Source organism: Equus caballus, chromosome 2, assembly GCF_041296265.1.
Source record: "Equus caballus isolate H_3958 breed thoroughbred chromosome 2, TB-T2T, whole genome shotgun sequence".
In the NCBI taxonomy this organism is placed as follows: Eukaryota; Metazoa; Chordata; class Mammalia; order Perissodactyla; family Equidae; genus Equus; species Equus caballus.
Genome location: NC_091685.1, coordinates 89,685,888 through 89,713,314, shown reverse-complemented (window position 1 = coordinate 89,713,314; position 27,427 = coordinate 89,685,888). Strand labels below are relative to the sequence as shown.

The 27,427-nt window shown below is 35.1% G+C and overlaps 1 protein-coding gene across 5 annotated transcripts in view; it reads right to left on the bottom strand.

The window, feature by feature from the left end:
- IQCM (IQ motif containing M) overlaps positions 1-27,427 on the bottom strand; it is a 417,125-nt gene that overhangs the window by 47,089 nt on the left and 342,609 nt on the right. For all 5 annotated transcript variants that reach the window (XM_070257817.1, XM_070257806.1, XM_070257801.1 and 2 more), the window contains one exon: positions 27,112-27,273. In XM_070257817.1, coding sequence (XP_070113918.1) covers positions 27,112-27,273 — 162 coding nt within the window. The remainder of the gene's footprint in view (positions 1-27,111; positions 27,274-27,427) is intronic.

The following is a 27,427-nucleotide window of genomic DNA, read 5'->3' as shown; positions in this document are numbered from 1 at the left end:
CTGTATCTTCTTTAGAAAGGATGATTTTGTCCAAAACTGATATTTCAAATTTCCTCAGGAATAAGGAATTTACTTTCACTATGATAGTTTTTCTATGTTATACAATAATGATTCATGGTACATTCAGTTTAATCTCAGTATAAGGGAAAAGTAGTGTTAGAAAGTGAGACACGAGCCTGTGAAAATGCATAGAGAGAGTCATAGATTCATGAAATAATCATTGATGCTCTTGAAGTTTCCATTATGCTCCTTATGATCAAAATTTAATACCTTCATTTTATCTTTTCCTCCTTCCCTTATAAGAGCCCCCATGAGAATTTTCTATATTTTATAGATACTTTTCAATTATATAATTAACATTTGTCATTAATCTTTATAAATGAAAAAATAACAATCCAAAAATATTAACAAACTGAGGACTTCTCCTTCTAACATCAAGAGTCCTATCTAAGAATTTTAATCTCACATTTATAGAACAACAATAAGAAGTTTCAAATGTAAAATTTAATAAAATAGATAAATAATGTTAATGGGCTTTTATAGGACAATAAGTCACATAGGGAAAAAACTGCAAATATCGGAATTATTGAAGGAAACATCCCTCTGTTTTGTAGATTCATGGAGAAAATGATTTGCATCAAATCTCATAAAAATGTATTTTACAATATGAACTCAGCTATCTGCATGTTTTATTTTGTAATTTTTATTTTTCCATTTATATGCCATAGTGTTTGTATCTGGTTGAAACTAAGTTCATTTTAATACGACTTCTAAAAATGTCAATTATGATGGAAAAAGAAATGAATACTTCAATTAAAATGCCATCATGCCACATTTTCATCATATTTAAAAATGCATGCAGAGAAGGACAGCCTTGAACAGCTGAAGTTTTGAGGTTACCTAGAAAAATTATATCACAGTCATTGGTTTGTGAAGAAAGCTCAGTCACCAAGGCTTGCTCATCATTCTTTGTAATTGATGATACCACTATATGAAAGGGAGTCTACCATAAGGTGGAATCTTATGCAAGACATAATTCCTTAAATCTCAGTTTTCCTCTCTGCAAAATGAAAAAAAAAGTCTATCTATCTGTCTGTCTATTACTTGCCTCAGTATTATTGAAATGATCACAGTGGTCAGCGTGCTTTATAATGCTTCGTGTAAATCACAAAATAAATGCAAATACACACAGGGAAGACAGCAGGAACATAAGGTCTGTCCTTGCTAGAATACTGCATGGCTGTTACCCTACTTTGTAGATCCTGATTTTTCAGAACAGCAAGTATTTTTCTAAATTTCCCAATTTAACAGCAATGTTCATCTTACATCTATTCACATATTGCAACCAAGCCAGGAAAAAAAAAAAGGCTCAGGAAAGGGGCTAATGCTAGCATATTCCATTCTGGGATGTGGAAGATTACACGTAACGTAGTAGTACACTCTGCAAGGATAGCTTTTCACCAACCCATCTATCTGCAGTCAGAGAGCTGGACAGTAAGATTGCTAGACTGAGTAAAAGCCTGCGAGAAAGGTTAGTTTAGAAGCCTTCTAATCAGATGATTGAGTGGGTACGACCCATAAACAAGTGGTTAAGACTAGCACCAGACAGATTTTTCTTCATTCAGGGATGAAAAAACAGAAAGTACAATCAATCTTCCCCTGCCCCAAATAATGACTTAAAAATAAATACTGTAGAACCAAAGTGACCATGAAAATTCAGAGGAATAACAGATTCCTGAAAAATTAGCTGTTGCTGTATTCAAAATAAGATTTTTGGAAATTTTAGTACATGGTGTCTATGAAGTTAGAGCAGAACCCTCATTTCTTTGTTTAAATAAAAGGTTACTGAGTATCTTATACGTGCCAGGTATTTTCGTAAGGCAGTGTTTGTCAATTCCTGGTATGCATTAGAATCACCTGAGAGATCTGAAAATATAAGTGACGCCTGGGCCCCTCCACAGGCCATATTCGTCAGTGCTGCCCAGGTGATTCTGGTGTGCAGCCAGGGCTGAGAGCCGCTTGGTTAGAGGTGAAGGATACAGCTGTGAACATATGGACAAGATTCCAGCTGTCATGGAGACATGGTTCTCGAGGTTAGAGTTGGATCATAAACATAAATACATATAATTTTAGATAGCTATAAGAGCTATGTTAAAAACAAAATTTTAGATAGCTATAAGAGCTTGAGAGAGGGACTGGAGAGCACAGGACATTTTTGATTGAGAGGTTAGGAAAACTTCCTAAAAATGGTGACATCTGAACTGAAAGCTAAATATCAAGAAAACCCAGGCTTGCAATGATTTGAGAGATTCATAGAAGGAGGAAACAGGTAGTGTAAAGGCCTTAAAGTGGTATGATTTTGATGGAGCTGAACAAAAGAAAGGAGGCCAGGGAGCACAGGGTGAATGGTGCAATAGAGGTGAGAGAGGCAGGCCAGGAGCAGATCAGAAACGTCTCTTAGGCCATGAAAAGCATCCTGGATTTTTAAATTTAATGAGAAAGCATAGAGATTTTAGCAGGGGAATGGCATGATCTGATTTACATAGTTATAGACCATTCTGACTTTATGTGGAAAATAGACTGTTTAGGTGGACAAGAGGAAGATTATTAAGGGAATTTTAAGTGGTCCAGACTAGAGATAACGTGACTTGAACAAGAGTGAAGGAAGTGGAGACAGAGCAAGTAATATTCTGAACACTGGAGAAATGCTGATAACTGATGAAGCTGGGTAATGAGGTTTGCTAAGGTATTTTCTCTATTTTTGTGTATGTTGAAAATTTATGGAATAAAATGCTGCCTAAATAATAACTGAAGAATTCCTGCAGGCTTTTGAGGGAAAAGATTTTTACCTAAGAATTTCATATGCTTTATAGTTTTATGAAGAGAACAGAAAGACTTTCACAGGTATGTGAGGACTTAAATAATTTTCAAATTATTTTAGACAGACTTTAGCAGATGGAGAAAGTAATCAAAACTAAATTCGAGAATGGAAAAGTTGTGTATAATAGGTTTTTCCTTATTCAGTTTGGAGCTCAAATCCAAGGGTTCTGTTGGATTATGTGTCATCAGAACATTTGTGCAGTCTGATCTGACTTTGTCCATAGCAGTGTTCATGTTTTTGCTGTTTTCTCTGTCTCAGGAAATGTATTTCTTGTGCCACATCCTCTAACCCACTATTTAGATGGAATTTCTCGCCAGGCTCATGACTGCTAAGATCTTTCAGGACCTTCTATAAAACTTGGAGGATAGATTCCCTGGAAATCCATATATCTCAGTGCTCTTCTCTTTGCACCTGGGTTTTTATGCCCTTGTGTCAGATTGGAAGTGTGGTGCAGCTTACACTCCAGTGGGACTCGGTACTGTGCAGTTTAGTTGTTCTGGGGCACTTTGGTTCCTGGAAGTGGTCCTAAGTGAAGATATATCTGGGTTTTGCCTCATTCTGTTAGCTTAAGTCCACTGGAATTTAATTTAGCAATTGTCTCAGGTGACTAAATTAGAAACATAATTCGTTATACATCATGGTGGACACTTTTGATGGATGTGTCACAGATTGGTACAAAAAACCTGCTAGACTCGAAGTCCACAATCTAATATTTCAAGTTGTATGATTGAGTCATCCTCTCTCTGCTCTATAAGAGAGAGCCACTCTACTATATCCTTTCTGGTGATTTGCCCGTTAGGCTAGATGGTTCCAAGCTACTGGGTTGGGTATACGCTCATATGCCAAACACTAAGGAAGCATTTCCTATTTCCTTTTTCACTTTGTTTTTTATTGAAGGCACTTTGAAGTTTGAAGAAATAGAAACATGAAGATTGTGGGAATATAGCAATAGTAATTTGGATTTGTGGGTTGAGTGAGAGTCATTACCTGTATACACTCAAGCCTAGCAAAAGCAATGATGGATTCTGTTATCTTCTAGAACTTCTTTAAATGCCTAAGCTATTTACATAGTTGGATACTCTGCTGGGAATATTACTAATTTTTTTTTCCTTTAACATAAGCAGAGGAGCATAGAGAAACAGATTGGCCATTTTCTTTACAGAGAATTGTGATTGATGCTCTTCTGCATCTGTTAGACTCATGTTAAATGACCCAAATCACTTAATTATTCAATCAAGAAGGCTTACTACACTGTCCCATAGCTAACAGTCTTTCCATCATTTTCTTTATTATCATCTTCTACTCAAATGTGTGAATATTCCTGAGTTAACTATGATAAAAATCACTATATACCGATGTGTTTAACTTTATTAACATGTACAGTTAGTGAAATGTCTTATAACTTATTATACAACTAATGAACTATACACAAAAAATGAACAGAGATTGTTTCCAGGGAGTAGATATTCCAAGTATTTTTAAAAATTTACTTTTTATTTGCATTTTCTAAGTTTTCCATATGGGCATGCATTATTTTTATAGTCAGAAAAACTGATTTTAAGATTCATGTGTGTATGTATAATTATTATACACCCTATCATTGCAATTATGTTTTTTAAAAAAAGCAAAACACAAGAAAATACAGAAAAAGTTAATGGTAGTTATCTCTTGGTGGCATATTTTATAGGAGATCTTACAGTCAATAAATATTTGTTGAGTAAATGAACAAATTTTCTTCTTTATCCTTTCTAACTTTAAATAGTTTTTGGTAATGAGAAAATGTTACATTCTTCTCAAGAAAAAAAAATCAACAAAATGTAATTTTGGTCATTGGTGTCAGCCCATAATAACTAATTTTGCCACCCTCAATATTTTATTGATAATTTTGGAGAGTGATGTCAGCATCTTGGTGGAGTGGACTAGCCCAGGACTCTCTCCCCTCCAACATACAACAAAAGGGGCAACAATACTCCGACAGAAAATATCCTAACAACACAAAAACCTCAGATAGACATGCAGCCACACGATGGAGGGCAGAAAGGCTGGAGACCCCCTCAGAGGAACTGGAACAGAGTAAGAGAGAACTTTGTTCCCTCCCCAAAAGATTGCGATTGTTGCTGCAGGATCTCTGTGATGGAAGGAGTAGGGAAGAGGTTGTGCATCTGCAGGATCACCCAGGACTTCCACAGGCCCTTGCAGCATAGAGGGAAGCCCTCTACTAGGGTGAAAGCTTTCACACAGGGTGACGTCATCAAGCCAAGACCCCAGAGATCAGATAGCGAGAGCTGATCAGGAACCCCAAACTGCACACAGGGGAAAGCGCCCCTCCCATGACCCAACCGGCCCCATCTCGGCTGAAGGCAGAGGGCTGAGAATACACAGCTCTAGACCCCCACCCAGTGGCAATAGGCTGTAACTGCAACCGAATAATGTCAGAATGAGCAAGAGCCAACCTTCCAACATCAGACACTACATAAAATCTCCAGAACAGTGAGAAAATGACAAGCACCCAGAACTCAGTCCTGAGGACACAGAAATATGTAAGCTAAATGACAATGAATTCAAAATAGCCATCATCAAAAAACTCAACGAGCTAAAACAGAATATAGAGAAACAATTCAATGAGTTCAGGAGCTACTTCACAAAAGAGATTGCAACTATAAAGAAGAATCAATCAGAAATATTAGAGGTGAAAGATACAACGGAAGAGATAAAATACAGATGCCCTGAAAGCTCCTGTGGACATCATAGAGGAGCAAATCAGCATAATCGAAGACAGACATGTTGAAATGCTCTAGACAGAGGATGAGAGAGAACTAAGACTAAAAAGAAATGAAGAAAGTCTCTGAGAAATAACTGACTCAATGAGGAAATGCAACATAAGAATTATAGGTATTACAGAAGGTGAAGAGAAGGAGAATGGAACAGAAAGTGTGTTCAAAGAAATAAAAGGAGAGAACTTCCAAAATCTAGGGAAAGAGAGGGAAATATGCATGGAGGAAGCTTCCAGATCTCCTAGATTTGTCTATGTAAAAAGACCTACTGCAAGGCATATAGTAGTAAAACTGGCAAAAATTAATGACAAAGAAAGAATACTCAGGACAGCAAGGTAGAAGAAAATAACCTACAAAGGAACTCCTATCAGGCTTTCAGCAAATTTCTCTGCAGAAACCTTACAAGTTAGGAGAGAATGGAATGAGATATTCAAAACTTTAAAAGATAAGACTCTTCAGCCAAGAATACTCTATCCAGCAAAAATATCCTTCAGATATGAGAGAGAAATTAAGTCTTTCCAAGACAAACAAAAGCTAAGGGACTTTGTAGCCACGAGACACCCCTTACAAGAAATCATCAAGAAGGTCCTCATACCTGAAAAAAGAAAAAAAAGGGAGAAAGAGGTCACAAAACACAGAGTAAGGAGATAAATAGGTAGACAGAATCAGAATAGGATAGCAAATATTCAGCTATAGCATTAGGCTAAAGGGGAGGAAAATACCAAAAACAAAGACAATCTTGTCACTTTAACCACAAACTCACAACACAAGTTGGAATAAGATATGAGAAAAACAACTTAGGAGGGGAGGAAGAAAGGGACTGAATCAGTTTAGACTAAGGAAATAAGAGGCCATCAGAAAATGGACTATCTTATACATGAGATTCTTCATACAAACTTCAGAGTAGCCACTAAACTAAAAAGCAGAACACAGACACAAAAAATAAATAAGGAAAAAACAAAGGAACACATCATAAAAAACTACATAATTCAAAGGGTAATCCAAAATACACAGAACAAGAAAGAAAGGAAATGCAGGAAAACCAGAAAATGAATGATATAATGATAGCATTAAGCCCTCATACATCAGTAATCACCCTCAATGAAAAGGGATTGAATTCTCCAATAAAAAGACACAGAGTGGCAAGATAGAATAAAGAACAAGATCCAACAATTTGCTGCCTCCAGGAAACACATCTCAGTTCCAATGACAAACACAGGCTCAGAGTGAAGGGGTGGAAGATGATACTCCAAGCTAATGGCAAACAAAAGAAAGCAGGTGTCACAATACTTATATCAGACAAAGTAGACTTCAAGATAAGGCAGGTAAAGAGAGACAAAGAGGGGCAATATATAATGATCAAAGGGACACTCCATCAAGAAGAAATAACACCTACAAATATCAGTGCACCCAACACAGGAGCACCAAAGTACATAAAGCAACTATTAACAAACCTAAAAGAAGATATTAAAAAATAACACAATAATAGTAGGGGACCTCAACACCTCACTCATATCAATGGATAGATCATCCAGACAGAAAATCAACAAAGAAACAGTGGAATTAAACAAAAAGCTTAACCAGTTAGACTTAGACATATATAGAACACTCCATCCAAAAACAGAATAATACACATTCTTCTAGAGTGCACACAGAACATTCTCAAGGATAGAACATATGTTCAGAAACAAGGCAAGCCTCTAAAAATTTTAAAAAATTGAAACAATAACAAGCATCTTTTCTCATCATAATGCTATAAAGCTAGAAATTAATTACAAGAAAAAAGCTGAGAAAGGGACAAAGATGTGGAGACTAAACAATATGCTATTTAACAAGCAATGAATCATTGAAGAAATTAAAGGGGAAATCAAAAAATATCTGGAGACAAATGAAAATGATAACATACCATACCAACTCATATAGGATGCAGCAAAAGCCATATTAAGAGGGAGATTCATTGCAATACAGGAACACCTTAACAAACAAGAAAAATCCCAAAGAAGCAATCTCAAATTACACCTAACTGAATCAGAAAAAGAAGAACAGAACAAACAAAGCCCAAAGTCAGCAGAAGGAGAGAAATAATAAAAATCAGAGCAAAAATAAATGCTATTGAAACAAAAAAGGCAGTAGAAAGGATCAATGAAACAAACAGCTGGTTCTTTGAGAAGATAAATAAAATTGACAAACCCCTAGCCAGACTTACAAAGAAAAAGAGAGAAAGCTCAAATGAACAAAACAGAAAGGAAAGAGTAGAAATAACAGACTCCATAGGGATACAACAGATTATAAGAGAATATTAAGAAAAATTATATGCCAACAAAATGGATAACCTACAGGAAATGGATAAATTCTTAGACTTACAACCTCCCAAAGCTGAGTCAAAAAGAAACAAACAATCTGAATAGACTAATCACAAGGAAAGAGATTGAAACAGCAATCAAAAGCATCCCAAAGAATAAATCCCCAGGACCAGATGGCTTTCCTGGGGAATTCTACCAAACTTTCAGAGAGTATTTAATACCAATCCTTTTCAAGCTATTCTAAAAAATTAGGGAGGATGGAACACTTCCTAACACATTCTGCGAGGCCAACATCACTCTGATACCAAAGCCTGACAAGGACAGCACGAAAAAGGAAACTACAGGCCAATATCGCTGATGCACATAGATGCAAATTTTGGCAACCTGAATTCAGCAATACGTCAAAAAGATCAAACATCATGATCAAGTGGGATTCATACCAGGGACACAGGGATGGTTGAACATCCGCAAATCAATCAACGGGATATACCACATCAACAAATTGAGGGATGAAAACCACATGATCATCTCCACAGATGCAGAGAAGCATTTGACAAAATCCAACAGCCATTTATGATAAAAACTCAAAAAAATGGGGATAGAAGAAAATTACTTCAACCTAATAGAGGTCATATATGACTAACCCACAGCCAACATCATAATTAATGGGCAAAAACTGAGTGCTATTCCCCTGAGAACAAGAACAAGACAAGGATGCCCACTATAACCACTCTTATTCAACATAGTACTGGAGGTTTTGGCCAGAGCAATTAGGCAAGAGAAAGGAATAAAATGAATCCAAATAGGGAGTAAAGAAGTGAAACTCTCGCTGTTTGCAGACAACATGATCTTATATATAGAAAACCCCTAAAAATCCATCAGAAAAGTATTAGAAATAATTAACAACTACAGTAAAGTTGCAGGGTACAGAATCAACTTACAAAAATCAGTTGCTTTTCTATACTCCAATAACGAACTTACAGAAAGAGAACTCAAGACCACAATTCCATTTGCAATCACAACTAAAAGAATAAAGTACCTAGTAATAAATTTAACCAAGGAAGTGAAGGACTTATACAATGAAAACTATAGGACATTACTGAAAGAAATTGATAATGACTTAAACAGATGGATAGAGATTCCTTGCTCATGGATTGGAAGAAGAAACATAGTTAAAATGTCCATACTACCCAAAGCAATCTACAGATTCAATGCGATCCCTATCAGAATCCCAATGACATTCTTCATAGAAATGGAGCAAAGAATACTCAAATTCATATGGGGCAATCAAAGACCCTGAATTGCTAAGGCAATCCTGAGAAAAAAGAACAAAGCTAGGGATATCACAATCCCTGACTTCAAAATGTACTACAAAGCCATAGTGAACAAAATGGCATGGTACTGGTACGAAACCAGGCACACAGATCAATGGAACAGAACTGAAAGCCCTGAAATAAAACCACACATCTACACACAGCTAATCTTCGACAAAGGTGCCAAGAACATACAATGGAGAAAAGATAGTCTCTTCAAAAAATGGTGTTGGGAAAAATGGACAGCCACATGCAAAAGAATGAAGGTAGATCACTATCTCATTCCATACACAAAAATAAACTCAAAATAGATCAAAGACTTGAAGATATGTCCTAAAACTCCTGGAAGATAATATTGGTAGTAAACTCTTTGACATCGAACTAAATAGGATCTTTTCAAATACCATCTCCTCTCAGACAAGGGAAACAAAAGAAAAAGTAAGCAAGTGGGAGTTCATCAGACTGAAGAGCTTCTGCAAGGCAAAAGAAACTATCATCAAAACAAAGAGACAACCCACCAATTGGGAGAAAATATTTGTAAATCATATATCTGACAAGGGGTTAATCTCCATAATATATAAGGAACTCACACAACTGAACAATAAGAAAGCAAAAAACCTGATCAAAAAGTGGGCAGAGGAGATGAATAGACATTTTCCCAAAGAAGATATACAGATGGCCAATAAACCCATGAAAAGATATTCAACATCACTAATCATCAGGGAAATGAAAATCAAAACTACACTAAGATACCATCTACACTTGTTAAAATGGCTATAACCACTAAGACTAAAAATAACAAATGTTGGAGAGGGTGTGGAGAAAAGGGAACCCTCATACATTGCTGGTGGGAATGCAATCTGGTGCAGCCACTATGGAAAACAGTATAGAGATTTCTCAAAAAACTAAAAGTAGAACTACCATATGACCCAGCTATCCCACTACTGGGTATCTATCCAAACAACTTGAAATCAACAATCCAAAGTAACATATGCATCCCTATGTTCATTGCAGCACTATTCACAATAGCCAAGACATGGAAGCAACCCAAGTGCCCATTGACTGTTGATTGGATAAAGAAGATGTGGTGTATATATATATGGAATACTACTCAGCCAGAAAAAAAGACAAATTCATCCCATTTCTAATAATATGGAAGGACTTAGAGGGAATTATGCTGAGCAGAATAAACCAGTCTGAGAAAGACAAAGACCAGATGATTTCACTCATATGTGGAATATAAAGAAGTACTTGGACAAAGAAAACAGTTCAGTGGTTACCAGGGGAAGGTGGGTGGGGCGGGGGGTGGGCACAGAGGGTAAAGGGGAGCACTTACGTGGTGACAGTCAAGACATAATGTACTACTGAAATCTCACATTGATGTGAACTATTTAAACTCAATAAAAATAATTGAAGGAAAAAAATCTAATTTTGTCCCCCTCAAAAAAAGATTTTACTGATTACCACCACCTAAAATTGCCAATAAAAATATTATGTCTATTTACACTATACAAGGATTACCATCCAAATAATTTTGTATAAGTGTTGGCCTTGCTTTTGAACTATTGTTTGAATCTTTTATTCTGATCTACTTTTTCTACAGGCTATGTGTTTATTTTTTATTTTTTTATTTTTTTTGAGGATGATTAGCCCTGAGCTAACTACTGCCAGTCTTCCACTTTTTGCTGAGGAAGACTGGCCCTGAGCTAACATCCATGCCCCTCTTCCTCTACTTTATACATGGGATGCCTACCACAGCATGGCTTTTGCCAAGCGGTGCCATGTCCGCACCTGGGATCCAAACCGGTGAACCGTGGGCTGCCGAGAAGTGGAACGTGAGAAATTAACCGCTGTACCACCGGGCAGGCCCCAGGTTACGTGTTTAATATCCTACATTACTTTAAATATTTTAAAACCATGGGCTGAAAAGTCAGAATGCCCTGGTTTCATGTCACAACTCTATCACTTTCTAGGTATATGTTTTAGGTATATTGCCCCTCTGTGAGTCAGTACATAGATATACATATACATATACAGTACATATATGGTACACGGCTTATTGGGTTTCTATGAAGATAAAGTAAGATTACTTATATAAATTCAGGTAAATCATTTAGCACAAGGCTTAGCATGTAGGAAGCATTCACGTGAAGCGTAATTACTTTTAGTTTTGTTTTCTAGTATAGTAACTGCAGCACAGGTTTAGTTCACTAAATAGATGTTGATTTGCTTTGACTTTAAAGAATTCTGATTAACCCCAAACTTAAAGCCAGAAACCCAAATCATAAATATCAGGTTATTCTTAAACAGTATACACTGAAGAACACTCTTGGGTGTGTTATACAGTGTGGAAGAACTGTTTTACCATTAACATATATGGGTTGTAAATTATATAAGCAAATTTTTTAAAAGATAGAAATAGTTCTCTTGACTTCTGCCTATACCTAGGTCAGTGTGTACTGATGTTCTTGCAAATCATTAGGCACAATCATCTACTATAAAATTCCTTTCCCACCCATCTCTTCCGTACTTTTCCCTCTTCTGGTTTTAAATTTTACTCTTAAAATCTCTAGAAGGTACCCATTAGACAAGTTGTCAGAATGAAGTTAATATGTACAATCATGAAAAGCACAGAGTCTGCTACTGTCAAAATATCATATGCTTTGCATAGTTTTTAGTTCAGAGGTCCTGGGAGTCCACCTGCATGGTGGCTAGAAAGAAGTCTCCTCAATGTTCAGCCTGCTCTCTGATTCTCTTATGTCTCCACATTGCTATCGGTTCCTGGTACATAGTAACAGTATGCACGTCAGACTATTCATTAAACGAATGAATATATAAATAAGTGAAGTTTTGAACCTTTTCTTTAAATAAGGTGAGATGGAATAATCCATTTTTTGTATAGACATCTGTCAAACGTCCTCTGAAAAAAGAAGGCAGACCATACTACCAAAAAATGGACAGTATATAATCGTGATGTGAATGTTTAAAATATATACGTAGCAGTCATGGTCACTGAGCCCTTCCTGTGCATGAATAAAGGAGCACAGTCAAAATTGTTGGAGGACTTCAATTATCTGCAACACGCCACAAAAATCAACTTTTTAAAATAAAATTAAAAGTGTTTTCTGCAAGCAGCTGTCAATGTATTTATTAAATAACTCCCGTATCCAGGTGTTTGCAGACCGAACGAAACCTGGGAGCCTCGACATTTTTTTAAAATTCATCATTCACTATTTTCCCACAATATGCAAACAATTAAAAGCTAAATAATCATATTCAATGGTTGATTTTAAGTCTAAAATATCTATATTTCTATAGAAATTTCTATGCTCCAAATTTTAAAGGCTTTAAAGAGGGAGACAACTTTAGTAGTAATGATTTACATACTTGTTTAAACTAATGTTAACCTTAAAGGCATTTAAAATGTTCTATGCCCTCCAGGGTAAGCTTATTTAACAGGTTAATTTGTTATAATATTATATAATGAAAACAGGATTTGGGCAAACTATATTTGAACTGAGATTAACATAATGACACACCTTTAATAGAAAGTCTTATCAGCTCCCTACAATTATCAAATGTTCTAATTTAACTGACAGTCAAACAATACAGAGGACAATTATAAAAATTCCAAAGTATTGTGAAAATATTTTTAACTCATTATACTACAGTCTTGGGGGGAAAAGTCATCATTCTCCCCTAGGGAAACTAAATGATTTCCAGCTTAATCAAAGTTTACATTTAACAAAGATCAGTTTTTGTTTTACGTGAGGTTTCATGATGAAGCACTATTTCTTACTATTTAATATGTGTAGTTGGGAAAGGAAAGCAATTGAGCTTAAAATAGTCACGCAAACAAGACTGGAGGTAGCCAAACGACACGGTTAGATCTTTCCCAAGAGGTTGGAACCCAAAGTGCCCACAGGCAAGAAGAGATTTTGCTGGGCCGGGCTGCCCCAGACCAGGCCTTTGCCTCCCCTCCACCCCCAAGACAGCAAAAGGGAGAGTGGTTTTTCTTTCAGTTTTTGCTTCAGAAGCTATTCAAAGGACAAAACTAGCAGCCAATTTTTAAGCTTCAGGAAAAGAGGAAGAAAAACAGAGACTAGTACAAAGACAGACGTGGTGGTGTTTACTCTGCCCAGAAAAATTACTTTTCATGAAAAGCCAGGATGGTTTGGGGAGCATGTGTGTGGTGATGGGAAGTGGAGGATGTATGGGGCTGATGAGATGCTGAACTTGAATCATTGTCACAGTTATATTTAAGGTCGTGACCATGAGCAAACCACTTAGCCTCTGTGCCCTCAGATTCTCAGTTCAAATACCTCCTCACTGGCTCCCTGTAAAAATAAAAAGGGAACTGGGCAAAATGATATGTAATGTCCCTTCTAGGTCTTAAATATTCTAGTTAGAAGTAGTTTTACAAAATACTGAAAGAAAACATGCCAAAATAATAAAAAGTGGTTATATCAAGGAAAGTAAACTCTCAGTAATATTTCCCTTTTTACAGTTTTACAAATTCTCTATAATTCACCTTTATATTAAGTTTACACATAAAAATATCAATGTATAGGACACTATAGTTGATCACTATATAACCAGGTAGTGCTCACTCCTTAGAAAACAAGTGTACTATTTTTCCTTTTTTTGAGGAAGATTAGCCCTGAGCTAACTACTGCCAATCCTCCTCTTTTTGCTGAGGAAGACTGGCCCTGAGCTAACATCCATGCCCATCTTCCTCTACTTTATGTGGAACGCCTGCCACAGCATGGCTTTTGCCAAGCGGTGCCATGTCTGCACCCGGGATCTGAACTGGCGAACCTGAGAAGTGGAACGTGTGAACTTAACCGCTGTGCCACCCGGCCAGACCCCATACTATTTTCAATTACTACTTTAGAAGGACTAGTTTTGTATGCTGTGACTGTTTCAGTTGAGACTTCCTGTGAGGGTGAGATAACTTTAGAGGCATCCTCACTGCTCTCCAAAGACGTCTAGAGTCTACACCACAGTTTACCCTCTCTCTCTTGCAAAGCCCTGCCTATGTCCTCCTTCTTGAGGCTGCTTAGCAGAGCAACTGAGAACTCAGGATGCGCTTGTTTTACGTCATTCATCACTTTACATCCTCTACTGTAGTCAATCATGTATGCGTATCATGTCCCCGCCCTCAATCGTAAACACTCCAGAGGAAAGCTGTTTTAGTTACTTTTGACCCTCCTCCTTTCCATCACACGCACTTGATAAAGATTCATAGAGTGACTGACTAATGTTCTTATTTCACCTGGGATCTTTGTCTCTATTATCATTAAATTATATTTTATTTATTAAATTAAAATTTTTAAATAGTAAAGAACTGTGCCATACTATAATACAGCCATATCATATTACAGTAATCTCTGAAGGAATCCAGAGAAAGTAAACAAAGTAATTTTAATATATTAATGAGGGAAAAAAGTATTTATCATTAATATGAAAAAATGGCTTAAATGCTACAGTAATATTTCATGTACACATTCATATAACAAATAGTTAATGCATAAATGCCTACTATATGTTAAGAATTTTAGTGTGGGAATAAAAATAATTAAATAGAATGTGTTCTTAAAAGTTTAGAGAACTATCAGAGAAAGAGATATTCCAAATAAATATTATATATTCACATGTCTAAAATGCAGTTTTAAATGCAAAACCATTTAAAAAGTGTTTTGAAAAATAAAATTATAAAATGGCTTCATTCATTTCTCCATTTTTTGAAATGCTACATTTTATTTTGCTATGATAAATATTCTTTTCACTATAGTTTAACACAGCAAAATCAAAATAAATAATATAGAGCAAACTTGTCAATGAAGAACAATGTAAAAATAGATAAAATTTTTTTACTTTTAAATGAAAGAATATGGTATACAAATGGAAGTTCAAAATCCTATTTGTCAAGTCTCTTAACATTTTTTATTGTCATCAAAGAAATGTATAGTAAAAAGTGTAGAAAAATTAGCAAACTCAGCCACACTAAAATAGCTCAATAAAGTCCACTGGGTTCACACAATGCAGAGATTTAAAACTATATATTTTTACATCCATTTTATGCAACTATGTGAATGCCATGTCATGCTATTCTGCACTCTTTTTTCATTAAAAATGTATTTTACATATTTTCCCGTAAGTAAATACTCAGTAACATAATTTTAATGGTCATATAGCATTCTATCTTATTCATGAAGCATAATGTATTTAACCATTGCTCTATTACTGGGATTTTACATTGTTTCAACATGTGCAGTAATTTTAATGCTGTAATTACCTTCATACATAAATCTATAAACATTATTTCTTTAAGAGAAATTATTATACACATTTCACTGAATTGTGAAAGAATAAATTAATCATTATTTAATATTTTTTCGGTAATTCAAAATAAATCACCGCATTTCCTGCAGTATAGAGTAAGGTGGTAAGTACTTGCTCTAGGTTCAGAATGTCTGAGCTGAAATCTGGTGGCACCACCCAATGCCTGCAGGACCTCAGGCAAGTTACTTCGCCTTTCAAGGACACGATATTTCCTCTGTAAAATGAGTTCAATAATAGCATTTATCATATAAATTATGAAGAAGAAATTAGAAAATCACATAAAATGTATAATAAAAGTAGGAAATGAGCATTAATTTTACCTTTACTATGCCATTTTACCATTATAACAATCTTAGTAAAGTCCAGGAATTGCTTAGTAGATTCCAGGAATTTTCAATCCTATTTACCCCTTACTCAACAAACTCAAACTACAATGGATTTTCAGTTTGGAAATATCAGATATACATATGTGTGTGTGTATATATATATATTTCTTTTATAACTACTACACATAACTTCAAGATATATCCGTCTGTCTGTCTGTATATATGTACATGTATGTATATACACACACACACACACATACATAGACAATTTTTTATATATTTAATTTTGGCACAGAGGATCTGACCAGGATGGAACCTCTCTTAGAAGATACTTTGAAACTTTGAGGATGTGGTATTGGTTTTCATAAAGATTGAGAGAAGGTCACACAACTTGTATTTGGTAGGGGCCTAGGATACACTATTTCCTTGAATAAATGGAACAGTTCTGTGCAACAAAGAAATATCCCATATCCTAAACAAATTTGAAATATTCTACTATAACTTTATTTGAGAAAACCCTGTTTATGCTTATCTGAGCATAGAACCCAGCTTCATTTTACACATAAGCAGCGAGCTGTTTTTTAAGCATTATTTTAATATACATCAAGTTTTCCAGGAATATAAGCACAATGTAAAACATGAGACTATACTCTTATTCAGAACTTTACCAAGAGTTGTTCATCATTTTGAAAATTACATCCCCCCAAAGCAATACTTCTCAAAGTACTTGCGCTAACAATACAAAACATCTTTATCAGTCTACACTTGTAGCTGTCACATTTATGGCAGGTCTATGTATTCCTGCAAACATGACTATTTCACTAGGTCTCCCAGTATAGTCATGACGAAGCGTTTACATATTAATCTTATAAATATAATAATAACTATTATAATCTTATATATAATGTATTAATATAAATGAATTAATATTAATATATGTACATATTAATCATTTCATATTTTCAAATGCCACTTTTCCTTTTATTTTTCTAATACATATATACAATATATAAGGTAAATCACAAAATATTAGTCACATAAAGTGGGGATTGGGTCTGATAAAGTTGAGAACCACTACTTCAGGAGAAATTTCTCTCAAATAAGAATATGCTTTCTCCAGTGTCTACAGTAAGAGTAAATGGGCATTGAATGAGACTCTCCTGTGAGCTTCAACACACTTCTTTTTTTATATCAATTTGACTAGGTAGAAACTCTTCTTTGCAAACTTTCAAATTATTATATTCTGAAAAGTTGAATTTATTATATAAAATACTCTTTAACATAGGAGGAGTTACTTTAATCTCTAATTTTACATATTATTTATATATTTAAAACATACATTTATTACACAAAATACTCTAACATATGAGGAGTTACTCTAATCTCTAACTTTATATATATAATATGTAAAACTTCTGTAAGATTAGAGATTATATATTTATATATATATAAATTAGAGATCAGAGTAGCTCATGTTAAAAAGTATTTTATGTGATAAATATATTTCTATATATAACATATGTTTTAAGTGTATATATAATATATAAATGTGTGTGTCTGTGTGTATAATGTAGTCATAAATTATATTAATATGAGTAGGGGTATATATTTCCAAAAGCTTATTTTGTTATTCTTGCCATGGTATACTATCTCACCAATTTATCAGGCTTTATAAAACCACTGTCATAAAAAGAGTCTATCACAAGACCCCAAATAGCCAAAGCAATCCTGAGAAAGAACCAAGCTGGAGGCATCAGGCTTCCTGATTTCAAACTATATTACAAAGCCATAATAATCAAAACAGTATGGTATTGGCATAAAAACAGACACATAGATCAATGGAACAGAATATAAGTCCAGAAATAAACCCACACATGTATGGTCAATTAATTTATGCCAAGGAGCCAAGGATATACAAAGGAAAAGGACAGTATCCTCAATAAATGGTGTTGGGAAAAGCGGAGAGCCACATGTAAAAGAATGAAACTGGACCACTCTCTTACCCCATATACAAAAAATTAACTCAAAATGGGTTAAAGAGTTGAATGTAAGACCTGAAACCGTAAAACTCCTAGAAGAAAACATAGGCAGTAAGCTCCTCAATATCGGTCTCAGTGATGACTTTTTAGATCTGACACCAGAAGCAAAGCAAAAATAAACGAGTGGAACTACATCACACTAAAAAGCTTCTCCACAGCAAAGGAAACCATCAACAAAATTAAAAGATAACCTACTGAATGGGAGAAAATAGTTGCAAATTGTATATCTGATAAAAGGTTAATATCCGAAGTATGTAAAGAATTCCTACAACTCAATAACAAAAAAGCAAACAATTCAATTACAAAATGGGCAGAGGATCTGAAAGGACATTTTTCCAAAGAAGGTGGCCAACAGGTACATGAAAAAGTGCTTAATATCACTAATCATCAGAGAAATGCAAATCAAAACCACAATGAGATATCACCTCACACCTGTTAGCATGGCTATTATCAGAAGTCGGCAAGGATGTGGAGAAAAGGAAAGCCTTGTGCACTGTTGGTGGGAGTGTAAATCAGTGCAACCATTATGGAAAACAGCATGGAGATTCCCCCAAAAATTAAAAATACAATTACCACATGATCCAGCAATTCCACTTCTAGATATTTATCCAAAGAAAACAAAAACACTAACTTGAAAAGATATCTGCACCCTCAAGTTCACTGCAGTATTATTCACAAAAGCCAAGACATAAAAACAGCTTAAGCGTCCATCAATAGATGAAGGATAAAGAAGATGTGATATATATACACAATGGAATATTATTGAGTTATAAAAAAGAGGTAAATCTTGCCATTTGTGACAACACGGATGGATCCTGAAGGTATTATGCTAAGTGAAATGAATCTGACAGAGAAAGACAAATACCACATGATCTCACTCATGCGTGGTATCTTAAAAAACAAACAAACAAACCCAGAAGCGAACCTACAGACACAGAGAATAGACTGGTCATTGCTAGAAGCAAGAGGTCGTGGGGGCAGGCAATACGGGTGAAGGTGGTCAAAAGGCACAAACTTCTAGTTATAAAACAAATAAGTAATAAGTCCTGGGGATGTAACTTACAGCATGGTGACTACAGTTAATAGTACTATATTGTCTACTCAAAAGCTGCCAAGAGAGTACATCTTAAAAGTTCACATCAAAAGAAAAAAATTTGTAACTATGTATGGTGATGAATGTTAACTCGACTTCTTGTGGTGACCATTTAGCGATATACACAAATATTGAATCATTACGTTGTACACTTGAAAAAAATATGATGTTATATGTAGATTATATCTCAGTAAAAAAAAAGGAGTCCAGTGCTAAGTGTGCCGGAGTCTTTTCTTTTTTTTTTTAAAATAATGTCTTAAAACAAAGTTAGCTCCCACGTCTGAACTTTCTCATGCTCTTCTCTTCCCCTACAACACTTTCTTCTGTTCTCTACTTAGTAACTCTAATCTACTCTTCAAGAACAAACATATATCATCATGTTTATAAAATCATCTCTACTACTGCCAGATGCAGTCATCCTCTTTTCCTAGGCTCACAATTATAGTTCATTGCTTTTATTATATCAATTAGCACATAATCTCTGTTTTCTTTTACTTTTGTGTGCCTACTTATTGAGAATAACATTTCCCCACACTCTCAGGAAAGCCTAACAGCTCCACAGCTATGGTAACAAGTTAAGACTAGACTTCTTTTTAAACTTTGTTAACCAATCCTTATAGTTCTCTAGCTATGGTGACAAGTAACCCCTAGAACCAGTTTTAAACCTGTTTTATCATCAGGTGACAACTCACCTCAGTAAACACACTTCTGAAATCCAACCAGTCAATGAGAGATCCTACTTTTAAAAGTTAACCAGTGAACGAAAGTCTCACTCTAGTAACATACTTTTGAAGGCCAATCAGCAACTCAGTCTTTCCTGAGGAACCATGCTCTGGTTGAAATGGCCTATGTCATTTCAGCCTCACTGCTAAAAGTCACTAATCACTGACCTGCCCACTGTGTAAGAAATTACCCCCAAACTAGAAGCCTAAAACAACAAACTTTAGTCTCACGTATTTTCTGAGAGATAGCAATCTGGAGTGGATTTACTGGGCAGGTCAGGCCAGGCTCATGAGGCTGCAGTCAAGCTGTCACCGGAGCTAACAGTCATCTGAAGGACTGATGGGGAGGAGGCTCCGCTTTCATGTTGCATTACTCACAGAGACCTCAGTTCTTCATTGACTGTAGGCAGATGCCCTCAGTTCACCAGCATACAGACCTCTCAACAGGGCTGCTGGAGTGCCTTCATGATATGGCAGCTAGCTTTCCTCAGAGCATCTTATTCAAGAGAGAGTAAGGCAGAAGCCACAAAATCTTTCATGACTTAGCCTCACAGGTGGCATAACCACCACTCCTGCTGTTTCTCTTGGTAACAAAGATCAACCCTGCTACAATGTTTGTATTTGCAAAAGAGGATGAGTATCAAGAGACACAGATCATTGGGGCTATCCTAGGGGGTGGCTACCACTTCCCACAAACCCTATATAATAACAGTCTGCTTTGCTCAGAGAGAATGTTTAACCAGCATAACGCTCTCTAACTTAGATGGACAACAAATTCAGCTTTACATTTTTATTTCAGGCGTTGAGTGTTGCTGTCATCCTATGTCATTTAGAGATGTTCTTCCAAGATATTTTTTTGGAGATACTCATTTGGTAGCATTCTATTTGACCCATGGACCAATAGGAGTGCTCAGTGGGGCTGAATGAGCCAAAATTCTGATGGTGCTTTGGATATGCTATAATGTGAACACATCTAGGGTAAAGATTAGGCTTTAGTTATTTCTCAGTCTTTATTGACAAGCATATAGTAGTCACAGGTTTAATGCTTGTTGAATAAATAGATGCAGAAATGAAATAATGAAACATTCTACAATTTTCATATTACAAAGTTAATCAGCATTGAGTGATAAATTTTTTATGAATGTGCAACTCACTTTTCCTTTAACTTATAGACCTGATGCCACATCTTAATGTCTTCTTCCTCAAATGCTTCCAACCTGCTTGGTGAAACTGGGTTGGGGCCGGGGCAGACACAGCCCTGATTTTTTTCATTGAAGTTCAGGAAAAAATGGAATCTACACAGAATACACTCATTTCATTAAATGAGGAAGACTAATTCATCATCCTAAAGAATTTTCAACAACTTGACCACAGTTGAAAAACTTTAACCAGATAGAATATAGCATTAATGTTCATCTTCTTCTTGGATGATTTTTATTAGTATACTGACTGTTGAAAGTTTTAACCAAGTGAAACATCTAAAAATAAAACTTTTCCCACAAGAAATTAAACTTATTATAAGAACATATTTCCATCATTTTCCCTTAACAAAGAATATCCAAGAGACATTAAGGAACATAAAAGTGGAGGCTGTTGGCAGTGCACAGTTGGTAAAAAAGGGAGATCAATGAGTATATACCCAAACAAATTTACAAGACCAATTGAATATAAAATATAGTTTTTAGTGACTACATTATTCTCCTCAAGCAAGCACATACTTCACAGGAAAATCGCAAACTGAACTAGCCATAATACATTTAAACTTATCCAAATTATAATACACCACTCCCTACACTTAAGCAGATATAAATGATATAAAATATATGGAGCTCTTTTCAGATCAGGATTTATTTGAGTTTTCCATTTTACAATAATTAATCCTACAGAACACCTCAAAGAACCAGTTCAACAGTCAACTTAGTTTTGACAAGAGTAATAAATGTCTATATTTCTAAAAATATTAAGGATAATCAGGACAAGTCAGGACAGAAAATTTAAGATGGCAAAATAAATTACACACATAGCACATAGTTATAAGAAAATATGGCAAGAAAGAGAAGATAAAAACGATGGATAGAAATCCAAGTAAATGCTGAGATGTGCATTTAAAAAGTCTTTAAAAAGTGCAAATGGGCCAGCCTGGTGGCACAGCAGTTAAGTTTGCGCATTCTGCTTCGGCGGCCCAGGGTTCGCTGGTTCAGATCCCCGGTGCGGACCTACGCACTGCTTGTCAAGCCATGCTGTGGCAGGCATCCCACATATAAAGTAAAGGAAAGTGGACACGGATGTTAGCTCAGGGCCAGTCTTCCTCAGCCAAAAAGAGGAGGATTGGTGGCAAATGTTAGCTCAGGGCTAATTTTCCTCAAAAGAAAAGTGCGAAGATATAAGCAGAACATGTAGTAGCTAGGATTATATTCACAATAAATCAGACATATTGGATTATCATATTTTATTCTGAATTCCATCACTTAAAATAAATGAGAAAATCTGGAAAATGTTTAGGAAGAAGTGCCAAAAGACTTTAAGAATTAGAAAGAGGGTTTCTGAGGAATAATATTTTAAACGGCCTATTTTAGAAAAAAGAAAGATTCTTATTAATCTATGCATAGCTTTTATTTTGTGGATAGTGAACAAATTGCAACAGCAATAAGGGGTATATAAAAAAGAAAGTCTTATGTTGCAAAGTAGAAAATTCTGAGAGAGAAGATCATTAAAAATCAGACTTGACTGTCAAGGACGATAGTGTAATTGTCAGTCTTTAAAGATGGGATTCTCATCTGGCTAATGTACATCGGGTCTTGCCTGAAGGCAGTGGAATAAACTGAATGACATAAAAAGATATCTTGTACTTTGATAATGGATAGCAAAACAGTGATTAGGCCAGGAAATGAGGTTCCAGTATTAATTACGTAACATAAATAACCATATGTTATAAGGGTAAGTAAAATTTATGACATGGAGGGCTGGAAATAATATATGAAAAAGAAGTAGTATAACTAGAGGTCTTTGCTCATTACCTGGGCTCTAAACTAATTAGAAACCTTCCATTAATACAACAATATGATTTCAGTTAAGAATGGACCATCGGTTGGAGAGAGTAATTTAATTTGTATTCCCTAAACGATTTCTTAGAAAGATAATGGCTAACCTACCCCTTTCAATGTATTCCCATTAGAATTCCAGGAGTTCCTTAGTATAATCTACAGCTTCCAGGTTGAAAATCCACCAAAGTCACAAAAACTTAATGAAGGAGAGGATCAAGTTCAGTGTATTTGTGACAGGTCAGCAGATCAGGGGAGCTCAAGGACAGACAACTCAAAAGGAAAGGTAACTGAAGACATGTTAAAAGACTAGCCTTCCAAAACAGCCTTTCTGAAAATAATTTTGACAAGACATATGTTCTTGGAAAAAAAACTAAAGATTTTTCTTTTTATCTCATTGATGTTCTAAGATTATAAAATTATGATTCAGAAGAAATACTTTGTGCATATTAAACAATTCGACATTATGACTTATGCAGCATTCCACTGGCATTCAAGCCACAGTGCTACAGATTATGGGGTATAAAAACAAGGATATACTGAATATTTTTAGAGTATGTATGTTCCTAATACCACACAATTTGTTAGCAACTCATGCCATTTACAGAGCATTCAGTAACTCTATTAACTACTCCTCAGTTCTTGCTGATGATATGTCTGTAAATCTAGGGAGCGAAATCAATAAACAGGAGTGCCTACATTGTGGAGTATTAAGGTTGGAACACACAATAAATTCCCAGAGCTATCTTCCCTAAAATGTTCCTAGTCGAGGAGTTACTGAATTTCAGAAAGCACTTCTGTAATAGACTAATCTCTTTCAAGGCAAATGTTGCAAACTCTCTTGTCAATCAATTTAATAACAACTGTAATTCAAAAAGATGCAAGGCCCTGGTCACTCACCAAAAAGGGAAGAGATAAGCATAAAACTTTGGAAGATGGAGCCTTCAACTTACAACATAATGCCACTTGCATATTCCCTTTCTATTCATTTTATTGGAATCAAATATTCACAAATGGGTTCTAGACAATAAACACAAATCTTTTAGAATGATATAGGTCACATTCCAGTAATTTTCAAGTGGAAAATTGCAAAGGGAAAATAAATCACAACCAAGATCTTGATGCATTTTATAGAACCTAAAGTCTTCAACTTTCTTTTTCATAATTTTCTTTCCCTTCCTTTCTTCCTCTAGGTTATCTATCAGAACTGAGCACTTAAAGATACCTTTATATGCAATAGCCCAATGAAACTGCATTAAATCTGTGACTTTCTGTAGAGAAGTCCTAATATCCTACTTTTAAACTTAAGAAATCTTTCAAAAGTATTACCAAAATACAAATTTCACTCTCTTCTTTAAATTTCTTTTTCAACTTTATTTTTATAGCTTTATTGACATAGGAATGAAAAGCTGCACATATTTAAAGTATACAATTTGACGAATTTTGACATATGTGTACGTGCATGGACCTATTACCACAATCAAGATGATAAATATTTCCATCACCCCCAAAATTCCATTTCCACAAAAATCTACTGTGCCTCATTTCCACTCCCCACTCACATTCCAGATAATCACAGATCTGCTTCTGTCATTTGGTTTCGTTTGCATTTTCTAGACTTTTATATATACAAATCACAGTCTTGTACTTTTTTTATCTGGCTTCTTTCACTCATCATAATTCTTTTGAGATTCAGCCATGTTGGTACGTGTATCAATACTGTCAATAGTTTGTTCTTTTATACGGCTGAATAGTATTCTGCATGGATATAACACAATTTGTTTACCCTTTCACTTGTAGATGGGCATCTGAGCTCTTTCTAGTTTGTGTCTTTTACAAAAAAAGGAATCTAAGAACATTCATGTACGAGTCTTTGTATGGACATATACTTTCTTTTCTGTAAACATCTAGAAGTGGTATAGATGAGTCGTATAGTAGGTGTACGTATAACATTTTAAAAAAGTGTCACACTATTTTGCAAAGTGTTTTTACATTTTACATTTTCACTGGCAGAATATTAATGTTCAACACTTGATGTGGTCAGCCTTTTTGTGTTTTTTGTTTTGAAGAAGACTAGCCCTGAGCTAACATCTGCCAACCCTCCTCTTTTTGCTGAGGAAGACTGGCCCTGAGTTAACATCCGTGCCCATCTTCCTCTACTTTATATGGGACGCCTGCCATAGCATGGCTTGCACAAGCGGTACCATGTCCACACTCGGGATTTGAACCGGCAAACCCCAGGCCGCCAAAGCAGGACATGCACACTTAACTGCTGCGCTACTGGGCTGGCTGCAGCCTTTTTGATTTTAGCCATTATAGAAGGTGTGTAGTGGTATCCCACTGTGATTTAATTTACATTTCCCTAATGACTAATCATGGCGCATTTGGATTTGTCTGCATTTGGATTTGTCTGCATTTGTATAAATTCTTCTCTTTTTATTTTATGTTTACTTTTTAAATTTTATTTATAGTAAAATTACTCTTTTTGGTGTACAGTTCATTTTGACTAATTTTTAGAGTCATACAAACCACTACCATGATCAAGATACAGAACAGTTCCATCACCCTAAGAAGTTCCTCATGCTTCCTCTTTGTAGTCAAACCCTCTCCCAGACCTTAGGCCCTGGCAATCACAAGACTGATCTCAGTCCTTATAGTTTTGCTTTTCCCAGTGTGATTTAAATGGAATCTATATATAGCTTTTGAGTTTGGCTTCTTTCACTTAACATGATGCATCTGAAATTCATCCACATTGTGTGTATCTGTAGTTCATTCCTTTTTATTGCTGAGTAGTATTTCACTGCATAGATATAACAAATTTTGTTTATTCATTCACCAGTTGGAGAATATTCGTGTTGTTTCCAGCTTTTGGCAATTATGACTAAAGCTGCTATGTACGTTCATATATAGGTTTTTCTGTAAACAAACACTTTCATTTCTCTTAGATAGTTACTTAGGAGTAGGGTGGCTGCATTTTATGATTAGAGTACATTTAATTTTACAAGATAGTAACAAAATATTTAGAAATTGGTTGTAGCATTTTGCATTTCCACCAGCAATGTATGTGTTTTCCAGTTGCTCCACATCCTTGCCAGACTTGGTATTGTCAGATTTTTAAATTTTATTTTAGTCATTCTAATAGGTGAGTAGTGGTATCTCATTGTGGCTTTAATTCGTATTTCCCTAAGGACGATGATGTTGATTATCTTTTCATGTGCTTATTTGCTATCTGTTTATTTTATTCGTCTATTTGTTTTTGCCAAAATACAAAGCTAATTCATAGAAGAATATACTTTTCAACAAATAGTGCTAAAATATTTGGATATCAATATGTCAAAAAAAAAAAGAACTTCAACCTATACCCTGATCCTTGTACAAAGCAACTCAAGATAGTTACACACTAAAATATAAAACTTACAACTATAAAATTTCTAAAGGAAAACCTTGTGACTGGAGGTCTGACCAATATTTCTTGGACATGACAGTAAAAGCATGAATCATAAAAACAATGCAGTCGTAAATTGGACTTAATCAAAATTTAAAACTTCTGTTCTTCAAAGGATATTATTAAAAGAAAGGAGAAGTCACAGACTTGGAGAAAATATTTGCAAAGCATATATATGTTAAAGGATTTATATCCAGAATATCTAAAGGACTCTCAAAACTTAATTTAAAAAAAATCAATATAAATGGCCAAAAGATTAGAAAAGAAACTTCACCAAAGAAAATATACAAATGAAAAATACATAAAAAGACACGTTTATCATTATCTACAAGAGAAATTCAAATTAAAACCACAATGGAATACCAATACATATCTATTCAAATGGCTAAAATCAGAAAGATAGATTATACCAAGTATTATATAGCTGTGGAGCAAATTCAACTCTCATATCTCTGCTGGCGGGGAATATGAAATGGTATAACCACTTTGGAAAACAGTTTAGTTAAGAGAAATGCAAGCATATGTCTATACACAGTCTTTACAGGAATGTTCATAGCAGCTTTCCTTGTAGTATCCCTTTTTTGAAAACAACCCAAATATCCATCACTGGGTGAATGGATAAACACAGCATGTTTCCACTATTCTCGTGGAGGCACCAAAGTGTAAATAACCACTTTTTAAATTGCAAGCATAATAGTTAAGAACTAAAGGGCATATTCTATAGGGCCTATGTATCACCGCACATCATCTAAGTGAAGAATAAGCTATATAAAGTCAAGGGTCATTTCTTTTTTATTATAAAAGGAAATAATAAAGTTCAGCATCTTACCTATATATTTATATCCTTCTTCCCCATTTACTATGGGTCTCAGCCAAGTTGACTTAAGTCGTTTATTACTATGCACGTGGGCACCTTGAGGAGGATAAAGCGTAAATAACATTTCAACTGCCTGGAATTTCTTGATGACTTCAGAATATTTTTCATGGTCTTCTGTAAAAATAATATTAAAAATAGTATTAAAATTTTTTTCATTTTTGATATTCTTACAAAATGTCTAATGCGTTTCTTCTAAGGGATGCAAATTGAAAACTATTTAATAATTTGAATGCTAATGGTTACACTGACAACATGGGTTTTCTTTAGC